This window comes from Neodiprion pinetum, chromosome 3, assembly GCF_021155775.2.
Source record: "Neodiprion pinetum isolate iyNeoPine1 chromosome 3, iyNeoPine1.2, whole genome shotgun sequence".
In the NCBI taxonomy this organism is placed as follows: domain Eukaryota; kingdom Metazoa; phylum Arthropoda; class Insecta; order Hymenoptera; family Diprionidae; genus Neodiprion; species Neodiprion pinetum.
The window spans coordinates 32,674,809-32,687,142 of record NC_060234.1 but is presented as its reverse complement, the minus strand read 5'-3'; the positions used below and the strand labels follow the sequence as shown (position 1 = coordinate 32,687,142).

The following is a 12,334-nucleotide window of genomic DNA, read 5'->3' as shown; positions in this document are numbered from 1 at the left end:
ACCGGATGGCTCTCAAAAGCCATAGGTTAGGTGACAGGTAAGTGCGCGTATACCAAGGCGAGTGAGTAAGAGCGACCAACGGGTGCAGTCTTGTCGGAGAAGTTAGCGAACGAAGTGCGCATAATTAAAGTCAACGAATGCAAATATTCGTGACGGAAAGTTGGGTGTCTATGTCGGCATTCTGGCGTCTGCTGGTCGGCGATGCTCTATTATATGAATAGGCATGAATCTTGGTGCAACGATTTTTGGTGTTTACTGCATTTCGATTCACCCTTAATTCTGTGAAAACAGTTATGTACTCGAGGGTATTTTTGTCTTTCAGAAAACTACAACTCTTCCACGATTCAAGCACGACCTCTTCGTGTTTCGTTAACAAACAAATCATTAATTAATTAAAGAAGTACTAGACTTTGATCCACGTACATGATTTAAAGTCGAAGACTCAAGTCCACAGCAGCAGCGTATTCAGAGCTCGTCTGATTGTATTTTTCGACAAACATTGCCCTGATATTTCATCACTGTTTCGTTGTTCTGGAAATATGCCCCGTCAAAATATCCTCTTTTGGTACGTCGATTCATTCATTTTACCAGTCAGATATATTACTTTATCACGTTTGCGGAAGAAATGACTCGTGCGTTGGCGAAAAAAAGGAAATTCGAAGAAGAAACATTCGATTATTATTGGTCTGTGGAAGAACGTGATTGACCTTGCGAAGTGATAATCGTTGGCGGTGAAGCTGAGGCGGCATACTCAGCGACTGTATTATCGAGCTGCATTTAATATTCGAGAGTGGGTAACAGATATAAGCACGATCTTCCCATAGAAAATCGTCTAACAATGAAATAGAGTCACGCCGCCGGCTGCATGCATTATCAGGTAACTCTGCATCGGACTTGAATGCAATCCGTAGCGTGGTGAGTTCATTTGTCAGATTCGAGTCTGGTATAAAACTTTTGCGTGGACGACGTGAAAGAATAATTCCCACAAATACGGGTGGGAATAAATTGTGAGAGTCAAGTATTCGACTTTCTTTCACTGCGAATTGAGTTCTAGGCAAATATCAGGTACTCCGCTTTATTCGAGTCAGTGTCTGGTTTGGTTTACCGAAGAATCAGACTACCGCTTTAACAGCCAGACAACTTAAGAACTGAATGCTTGGTGAGCTAGCGCATGCAATAGTTCACAAAGAAAATAAATCTCCGAGGCCAGTGCAGAGGAGTTTTCTGAAAGGAATTAGACCTGAGGCTTTTACTACGCGTACAAAGGCATTCGTATCCGTCAATTGAAAATACGAAAGAGGGCCGGTTTCATCGTCAAAAGCGGAAGAGTAATTCCTCAGTCGAAAAAATCCGCAGTGCTATATTGGAAGCAAATTGTCTTTGTGCGTACTGGTGACTAGTAGGATTTGTAGCCAGCGCAGACGAACCGAACACCACAAAATGGTACTTGAATGTTTGAAAGCGAAACATCTGCAGCAGTACTGAACGATGTCAAGAAATACCCGAAAATAGCTTTCGAGGATATACTTTCAACTTTTTCTAAGCTTTGATCTGGTTCAATCTCGTGCGAGGGAGTGAAGTTAAACGATGCTTCCATGTATCGAATATCATCCGTGAAATGCAATATCTAGGACCACGAAGGACTGGGGGAATCGTACATGCCCTACAGATGTATAGATCCTGGATATCAGATGCACGTGTCGCAAGTCAGCAGGGGATTGGAGGGCGCACACAGATATTATATATTGGCGCGTCATCCAAACTACATGGAGTTCATGGACGGCAGGTTATTCCATTTGTGCTCTTTATAAAAAAAAAAGTTCCGATAACTTTGATTGAGAAAAAAATCCATGCTACAAGGACGGAGAGAATTGAACCCTACTTCCAAACATTAGAAGTTTATAATAGTAAAGGTAGAGTTATGCGGCGACTTTTGGCGATCATAAACTTTTTAAGAGACCTTGCTTTCGTCATATTGTATTATAATAATATTTCGTTCGCACAAATTTTTATTGGACGCATGGCTTTTTTCAATGTAGTACAAGTAACGGTTTTGATGAATCAGATTGAATGCACCGTTTCTGTATTGTTAAAGCAACAGTGTGCAATGAAAGCATAAATTTTTCAACTTGATGTGTATATTGGGCCGAAGTACTTTGTGGTTCTTGATGTCCACGAGCTCATGCTGGGGTAGGGCGAAAATTTTGTGTTTTTTACAATCTACCCGCGCAAGTTGTGCATATAGAACGACATACAGAGTACAAATCGTTAAAGTTTATGTTCAACAACGACGAGGTAATGGCCGTGGGTCACTAAATACTGGGGAGAACATATAAAGGGAGTCGTGTTCGTAATAAACGTTCCCTTCAACTGTCGTTCTTTACGAGAATCACGCTCGGTTCTCCCTCGATATTCAAGCAATGCTTGAACGATAAGAGTAACGTATCTTCCATGCACGTATATTCGGCAACCTCAATACTATACTTGATCTAAGCTGGTACTCACAAGAATTTTTTGTAACGCGTTGACCGATTGATTGGCGACTGGGACTCCGTTGATTTCTCTAATCTCGTCCCCGACGTGAAGCGTTGCTTGTCTGTGGATCATCCCGCCGTGCATTATACGAGCGACGACGCACTTACCGTCCTCGTTCATTTTCAGCGTGATTCCCTGCAGGCAAAAATTTATGTTTTTCATAACTGATCACTTTCCGAAATCTGTGGAGAGATGAGCGAAAAATTCGTTTTCCAAGAGGAATTTTGACTTCAGTAACTTGACTACTGTTTTGGTATTGAAACTCAATCAGACGAATGAGAATATTCAAAGACGTGGAACCTTGGGCAGTTTTTCATAGTACGTGTATGTATGCTTTTCATTGCACTTGCGCCTATTTGCGTGGTGCCGGTATAATGTTTCATTATTGTATTTTGATATGGTTTACCGACCAACTTACCTTATATTACACATGTACGTATTATATATACCTATATGCAATCAAATAAATACGCATCTATGTGTCTATCAAGAGAAGAAACTCACCATTGGCTCGTCAGTGTTCTTCTGGAACTGTACCAAGCGAACACGCGTGACGTTTTCAAGGTCTAGGTCACCGTTTTGCCCTTCGAGATCATCGCCCCCGTTCAGGTAAGGAAAAAGAGGTGGAGGCGTAACTCTCGTCGCGTCTTCGCCGTAGACGTCGTGTCCTGCCACATCATGTGCTTGTAGTAGCGCCTGGAACACGAAGTGTTGAGGCAAATTTTAGTAAATGATCGACTTGAGTTCCACAGTAACTTTTTTATTTATGTAATTAGAGAGTGATGAACTTTCGCAATTGAAATTGTCAATTCAATTGAAGGAACGAGTTCAATGACAACGGCTCAAAATCTGGAAATGGGAAGAGAATTTTAATGAAGCTGGTATAACGTTACGCGCCATTTAGTAAACGGAACTCCTCTGAACCCTTTTAAGGTGAATACTGCGATGGCGAATGAGATGATAACATTGGCATCAAATGCTCCAGAAGTTAGAAGAGCAATTCAAGAATAATCATCTTTTTGTTTTCAGAAGCACGTCCGCGTGATTGTACGGAATAATTGAATTCTTTGAAATAAGCTTCGATATCTCTTAACGAAAAGGCTTTCGCCTGCCTCACCATCAAAGAATATTTGACGAAGAAAGAACAAACTTTTGCATAAAGTTAAGGGTCATGGTGAAATTATTTGCAGCCGACTGTTGGAGATAAAGAATTGAACGCATTATTCTATAAGTAAACTGCGTTAATGCAAACAAGCACTGGTTCGACAAATTCTTTCTATAAATGTTTCTTTTAAACATTTTTCAGAAGTAACATGGGTACATGTACCATTTTTTTGTCGTATAATCAATTCACGTGCGATGATTGTGCGAGAAGCTAGTTTGAATTAATTCAATTTTCGCAGGCAACCCAAGTTTTAAACAAGCAAACCTCAGTCGGAGCGATCGTGAATTGTACGTTATTATAACATCCCCAGTGGTTGGAATATTGCCTGGGCTCTACCTGGTTCTATGCACTAGAAACTTCCGAACATTGTAGTTACGAATTGGTATTGATTTTTCTTGAACCATGAGAAACAGCTGTTTCACTGGATGATCGTTAGAGCTTGCCGGATATTGAATGTGAGTATATTTAGATAATAGATCGCGCGTCTCGTGCAGGCGTAACATATACGTCTGCGCTCGGATGCATTCATTCGAAGAACATAGAATTAGCATAAGGAGATGCATTCGTATTGTTGTGCGAGGCAGTGATAAATGCGAGGGAGTAGCCATTGTGAGAAAATTCGCTTCTCGAGAAGCTCGGTGAGTTTGCTGTGCGCGCAAAGCACCCTTGACTCGTTCGAAGGAAATTTATTGTTCAGGAACTGCTACGATCACTGTTCTCTTTATCGCGCATATAATTTAAATTCAGCTTTTCCATACTTGTTCAACACTAGAGTAAAATGAGTCAAAATTAAGTGAAAGAAGTTTTTATTGTTCCCGGAATAATTAACTACTCCCCATTTATTTAACCTCGATCAACCTCCGCGAGCGAGCAGTTTCTTTCTCTTAGATTGCGTAATCTAATTCCTTCCAGCGAACGAGCGAAACGAGAAGCATTACTGATTATGATAATCAACCTAAAGCGTCGTTCACTCTAGGCTTCGATCGCTTGAATGGCATTAATCAGAAGTGAATGTATGCCATCGGCGAATCCGGCTCGATAATGATGAGAAATAGCAAGAGCAAGCGGGTTGCCTAGAAGATACCGGATAATTTGTTGGATAGCTGCCAACGGAAAGACCTGAAGGATATCAGAGCAAAGTGGCACTCCTCGAATGCACCAGCCATCGCGCCTAGAGGTTCACAGCTGGATGAGTAACGCGCCTCCGGAATGTCAGAGAGTTCTAGACTTTGAAGGCAATTTACCTATTTGAAGCGAAGCCAAGCTCGTCACCTGTTATAACCACCCAGTCGATAACGATTTCCATTTTCAGTTATTCCATTACGGTCGGCGATTATTCTTAATTAATCTCTCCGCCGCGCACATAGGCATTTGCGTAATGTTGCTGCAGGCTTGCAGCAATCAGGCCAACGGTTCTGCCGTTGTGGGGGTGAAAAAGCTCCGAGCTCTCTGACACTAATTCTATTTTTTTCTTTTTTTTTGTCAGTATTGCGTCTGGTTGGTTGACACGCTTTCCGGAAAATCACTGTTAACAAATACAATTTCAACTAAGCATAATTGATAACATGCTTTAATTGAACCTTAGTTATCTGACTACTAATATACAAGGCTATAGTGGCATTCTCTGCATTTCAAAAAACATCTGGGGGAAATTTAAAAAATCGGAAATAATGGTTCAACCGACGCCATACCCGGGAAGTTTGTAATACTAGCTGAATAATGAAATTAATGTTGTTATATACTTATTTATTGAGACAAAAGTTACAGAATAATGCACGACATTAACGTCTCACTTGACATGTAGATCAAATATTTCAATTGTAAAACCTTGAATAGAATTGAAATCCAATCAAATTTGACGACAGTAACAAAATTAGCTTTTCTACTAAAAATCACAGCTTCAACAGTATTGAAATACACGGGATGAAACGTTACAACCGTCTCCTGCACATCTTTTAGACGTTTTATCGACATTGAAAGTAAATTTTTTGTAACGTTAAAAGGTGTAGTGATGAAAAAATAATTTATCCCAGTTAAGCGTGTAACCTGCATCGCTTGCGTAGGTCTGGTGAAATGTTCGAATGCTATAAGGAGGGAAGACGTATCGATGATAGCACAGATTGTATTACCTTCAAGATAAATTTAAGCGAGCCATGTTTGATCGGTGCTACCGAGAACTATTACCTAGGATCTAGGTTTCACGTAACGATCAATAAGACCCTTGTCGTGATCCGCCTCGGATATTTCGTCATGCCTTACTTGTTGTTACGGTAGGGGGAAATAGTGGGGAAAAAGTGCTGATAAAAACACGTCTGGGTTGAAACTATTCTAGAATCCACTGCTTTTAGTATCCGTGTCAACGAAACAAACCCAAACTTTTTGATTTCTATACTTGACACTGAGTTTTGGCACATTACGAACCAGAAGAAAAAATAATTAAATGATCACCGCGTGCTTTGACCGAGTGATACTGACGAGATCAAAGCTCAGTGAGACGTCGCACGTCATTTACTATCTACTTCATTTATTTGTGCGACCTTTAATAATGAATTTGATTCCAAGCCGTTGAAGAGGTAACAAATATTACCTCGACTCAGGTTAACAAAAGTTGCGGGCAGTTTACTTTGCAACTAAGATAATGACTGACTAGTGAAACAAAGTTTCTTTCTCCGCGAGAGAAATTTCTTAGCTGTTTTCTGTCTTCATATTCTTCATCAACACTTCAAGCGGGCAGGTGCAGATTGTGCAACTTTTAGTGAGTAGCTGGCAAAATGGTGCCGTGGACTCGCGGTAAACTTAGCTGGAAAATAAATGAGCAAGGAAAGTAAGACGGAAAAATTGAAATAAGAATAAAAAAAACTGTTCGGGTAAAGCACGAGTGAATTAAAAGAAAACTACGTTGAAGAACTCGAACGTATAGATCAAATTTGTCGCTTGTGTAAACGACAGCTGTGCGAAAGCGATTCGATCGAACGTATATGTATTTGTTGGATCAAAATAGCAATCAGTTTCGATAAAAAAACCTGTTTTTCCGAAGCGTAGAAAATAATTGTGACACCGGCGTATAGAAATACGAGATCAATGCATCGAAGTATCTCAATTTGAAGCCCGTGGTGTCTGATAACTTTTAGAAAAAGTGTCACCAAGATAATCGAAACAATTTAATCATCTAGTTGTTACAGTGAAAAATTTTACCATTTTTGACAATCGGATGGGCGTTTTAATTTTTAAACGTTTTGAGCCTGATAGTTGGAGATGTGGAGTGAAAAAATGCAATAAACTTGGAGTAACGAATGGACGCGATATCCATACAGACGCGTACGTGATTTCGGTGAGCTTTTAAAGAAAAACCAAGCGGGTTACAAGCTCGTTTGGGTTGACGATTATTGTCCGCGTAAAATTCTTTAATGAAACGAAATAATCCAGTAGGTAGGTTGAGGGGAAACACACCGTATTTGCGGGGCTCATTCTGATTTTACGAGACGAAAGAGTAAAATATTAAAGCTGAGATAATTGACGGGCAACTCTCGCTTGTCAACGCGCCGATTCTGCGGAAGCCTTCCAGATTTTCCGAAATTACTTTAACATGGTTAAAGCCTGCACAGAGTCTGAGAAAGCATACACAGAATTTGCCACTCTTTTTTCCTATTATTTGATTTCAATATAAAATCACAAAAAGTACAATCTTCCAGTTCTAATTTTGATGCAGAAATTACGCTCACGTGGGACCATTTATTCGAAGGACAGAGCGCAAATTTTCTATAGGAAATTGGGCAAAACCACATATGCAGGTTATTACAGTGAAAACCAGATCGAATTAAGCTCGTTCAGCTTCTTATCGCCTGCAGTGCTCGGTAGCGTTGGATTATGATCGAGTTATTCTTCGGTTGGCTTTGTTAACCGTCGCCCTCGCACCTTCTACCATCTCTCGTAACTCGCGCCCTGGCCTGTATAGCTATTCATCAAGTTTTTATTCACTTTTATTTTTTATTCCTTGCCTTTTTTGCGGCACGAACCCCTCCATCATTCCGGGTAAAAGCGAACGTAATAGAAGAAAACAGAATAAAAAGGCGAGGGAAAAAAACGAGTAATTTAGTGCGCACTCGGTTAACGGGTTTCGTAAATAAGCTTCGGCTTCAGCTTCGCCGTTTACCCTCATCCTCGTTTCATTTCGTTTTCGAACGACTTATCTCGGAGCTGGGGACCCGAATGTACCTTCCTGATGCTGAAGCGTTTCATTGTCACTTGCACAGTAATATCATCCTTTTCTTACCCTTTACTCTGTAACACCTAATATTGCTTTATATACGAAAACAGCTCTAGTGTCTCATTACACTTTCTGCGGTAAAATATTTTTTTGTTTTTCACCGAGATATTCAAACTTTGCATTATTCCTCGACTCTACATTATACTAGAATGAATATTATACCTATGTAATCACACAGTACAGGAAACGGTAATTCATTTTACTGTATCAATGGTAAAGTTATAAATTAAAGAGTCGTGCAAATGCGATTTCTTCCTATAAAATAAGGAATAAAAAGGAAAAAATAAATAAATTGAAGTAGCTTTTATTCATGTCAATTTATCGAAGTGCAAACAATTTACAGCAGTTTAGGTTTTCAGTGATATCGATTGAAATTCATAATGATCCTCCATTTTTTGAATTACCGTTGATTCAAGTTTCCAATCACTGACTGACTGATTCGGTCAATGCGTTGCGTTGAAAATGTCGTGAGCAAAAATGACAAGAGGAATAAACCGGATTTTCTGGAACCACTCGTACTAACGCGGATGGGGACAAAGTGGACAAAATGATTGCGTCACAGACAATTACTGATATAAATCATCCCGCGCGAAACATAGAGAAATCCAGTTTTGCAGACATTTGTCCTACAGGATCTTTGCTAAAGAAATTATATCTCGTAGATCATAGAGCGCAATTCTACAGAACGAAAATTCTACAGAGTGCAGTCCTACGGAAAACATTTAACCTGAAATGATATACAACATTTTTTTCTACAGAAATTTCATCCTACAGAATGCATTTCTACAGAGTCCGTTTGTACAGTAAAATTCTGTAGAACCGCAATTTATGAAATAAAATTTATGCAGACTAGATTATGTTTATCATTTCAGGTTAAATCTTTCCTGCATGGCCGCACCCTGTAGGATAAAATTTCCTGTGGAAAAAACCCGGTAAGATATTTTTTGTAAGGCTTTTAGTCTGTAGATTATATTTCTACAGAACTGGAGGCCCCTCCTAAATATTGTTGGAAAAATGCAACGCATCTGTTACTCACAATTTATTAGAAATAATTTTATTTCTCATGTATTTAAGGCAAGCCAGAGAGATGAAAAAAAAAATAAGTTGTTATGAGCTTGCATTATATTACAGTTTACTGGTGTGGCAGGTGAATGGTAAAATAATGACCGAATTTTAGATCGCATTGTTGGGTCAACCGTAATATTAACCTTAGGACATATGTACGAGGTCATGAACGACCGCAGCAGATTTTCAAACTGCACTCCTAAGCTATAAATAAATATTATCGCGTTATCACTTACGCTAATACTACAACTAAACTTCAATAAAATTAAGTTTGCTCTTCACCATTCATTTTCTTATAAAAAACGGAGGAGATTTATTTACTTACAAGTCTCATTGTTGCTTTTATAACAATTTTACGAACAAGAAACGCGTGGAGTCGTTATCGACGTACTCATGAATTAGAAGGTAGTAAAAAAGATACATGTGTTCTAGAATTAATTCAAAACTATCCGGTTGTAATAACTTCGATATTGTAACAGGTATAAAGCAATTGGTGTGAATAAACTATCACATCTATCCACATTGTTTGCTGATATCAATACTCATCTGCATCCCTCAAGGCTAAATTTTATTAGACACATAGCGTACCAGAGTTTTTTAGATACGCACTCTGAGCTTACACTTTACCACATAACCAGACCATCAATTTTTCGACTTGTTTTGTGAAAAAAATAAAAAATAGACTACATGGAAGAACTTATGAAAACGACGACTCCAAAAATTTTGCAAATATTATGGATCCAGGTGTGAAACCCTTGCGGCAAGAACGATGTGCTGAATAAATCCGATGACCACCTAGCGCACATCGAGGATCTGTCAAAACGTAGCGCTCACCGTGATCCTCGGAATTTTCGCAGCGTATAATCGGCGTGCTTCCGAAAGCTTGGCACGTGCACCGAAAAGGGCAGATTCTCGTATGAAAACGGAGTTTGAAAAAAATGTAGCTCGAAGAAGGTTGCGCGTTTATCATTTAACACTGTACCCTGGATTAAAAATGAAGAAGTGCACGAAGGAGTTTAAACACGGCGGAAGGGATTAAGGGTGGGCGAGAAGGAGATGGGAAAAAACGAAAGAAGGCGAAGAAGAACAAAGATAAACACAGGTGTCACAATGGTTGCGCGAAAGGCATTGGATATTCGAACGCCGTTTCTGTACAAGACGCGCGCAACCACCTATAAGCCTACCCACCCCTTACAGACAATGAGTCGCTCTTTATATTTGGCTGTCAGGCGAGCACCCCGAAAGCTTTCATAATTGCTGGTCATTAAGTCGACCGAGATTTCTTCTTCTTTCACGGAGCTTTCGCGACTCAACTCGACTCGGCTCGATCCTAAGCGTGTGAAACTCGTCTTTTTCTCCGCCCCGCCCCGCCCACTCTAGACCCATTTGCTTCTTCTCTTTTTACTCCAGTATGTTTTCACGTTGTTCGGCGCGCCCGCGAACCTCCCATGTCTAATCTGCATACATAACTTTCAACCTATCCAACGCCCGAAGTGAATACCTTATCTCTTGCACGGAGTATCACGATTATCATACCCGCGCAAACAACTCGTATAGGTATGCGTAATACGTACTATAGCTTGGTGGTGAGATGTGAGTGTAAATTCAACGATCGTTGAGAATGACTGCCTCGTCGTTCCAAAGAGTTCGCGATACAAGAGTTACTTTCGAAATATTCCATCTAACGTGCGATGTGTTGCGGATGCGAGTTAAAGGGAGGTCATTAACGCGATTCATTCCGAATTACAATGGAATTTTCATAAATCTACGGATATAACAATTTCGAGGAGTGTCAAACTTCATTTAAATTTCTCACATATTGCTCGGTTATTTCCAGGGGGGTTAATAATGGTGTTATTTCAATCATTCCGGAAATTTGACGGTAACCGCAGACACCCCGAAGTTCTTTTCGTCAAGGGATTACACTTGTTGCACTTGACGACTTGGGAGATTGCGCGCGTACAATACTAACGAGGTTGAGTGAAATTGATGTGTTCGAAGCAACTTTACAAGCAGTTCAATCACCCGCCTACAACTTCCCCAGCTCCCGGGCTTACCATATCCAATTTTGAACGATTATGTAGCAGGATAACTGATTAGGTGATCAAGGAAGCTTGGGCGCCGTTGTTTTCTCAAACCTAACGAACTCTGGATCAAATTGTCGTTGCAGACGAGAAAAGCGTCGGAGGTTTCAATTAAGCCTAATGCCACGATAATGCGATAGGAAAAGGGATTGTTATCAATGTATTACACCGACAATGAGCATATTATGCACGGTATATGCCGATGGGATAATTCAGTTTTATTCCCGAAATAAAAAGGAATTCACGGTTTCGGTTTCACTGCCAAACCACTGCACTGCCCGCCTACGCTCCCTGTTTTCCGCTCTAGAACATCAGATTAATTGAAATCCACCCTCTGTCTTGGCAATCGGAAGAAATATGCGTAACATAGATCGTCGATAATTGAGAGAGGATACTCGCGTGGGTGGATTGCGGGGAAAAATAAGAAACGAAATTTCTCTCTTCTAGCTCAGCAGGGCAAGAATTTCGACTCTGTTCCTTAATGGATGAATCCAATACCAGTTCCGTTGTTTGCTTTTGCAGAAGCTACAGCTGGAAATCTAGGTTGACTCGTCCCAACTTGGTATAGTTTCACAAATGTACCGAAGTTCGATCGGAATACAGTGGGTATAGCAGTAGTAATCTGCCCCGTTAAACAACCAACTAATTCGCATTGATTAAACTTCCGCAGTTCCAGAACACTCGGTTTGCAGCTTATACGAAGTAAACGTAAACACCGTTTCATCTAGCTGCCTCAGCTCCTCAGAAACCGACCCTTCCGATTCAGCCCTGTCGTTCAAATAGACCGGCCATCGAGCCAAGAGGAATCCAACGAGAGCAACTGATAACGTGAAACGAGATATTCCACCGAGAAATATATACGTGAAAAAAAAAAGAAATGACGCGATAAAATCTCGGCGGATTTGCAACCGTGTTGACTCGATGAGCCTTTACTCGCAATGTGGTCTTCATCGATTGGCGAACAGACCAATGCGTGACAGCTTTTACAAAACTTTAACCAACCCCAAATTGAACAAATTAATTGTCGTCCTTCCCGGATAAAGCGGGGATCCGAAATATCCGAAATGTTCGCCAAGTTGAACTCGGCTGAGAATTTCCGCGAATGTGCGGACGACAGGGACAGGTTAAGGGTTGGGCTAAGGATTCCGAAAGATAATCACTGGTTTCGTTGTGGAGCAGCGGCGTTCTGTCCGTTATTGAAAATGCCAGCGAACTGCA

At 40.4% G+C, this 12,334-nt stretch overlaps 1 protein-coding gene across 11 annotated transcripts in view; it reads right to left on the bottom strand.

Annotated features, from left to right (window-relative positions):
* CASK (peripheral plasma membrane protein CASK) overlaps positions 1 to 12,334 on the bottom strand; it is a 143,905-nt gene that overhangs the window by 19,213 nt on the left and 112,358 nt on the right. For all 11 annotated transcript variants that reach the window (XM_046618024.2, XM_046618025.2, XM_069134530.1 and 8 more), the window contains 2 exons: positions 3,040 to 3,231; positions 2,506 to 2,670 (listed from right to left, as the gene is read on the bottom strand). In XM_046618024.2, the coding sequence (XP_046473980.1) occupies positions 2,506 to 2,670; positions 3,040 to 3,231 (357 nt within the window). The remainder of the gene's footprint in view (positions 1 to 2,505; positions 2,671 to 3,039; positions 3,232 to 12,334) is intronic.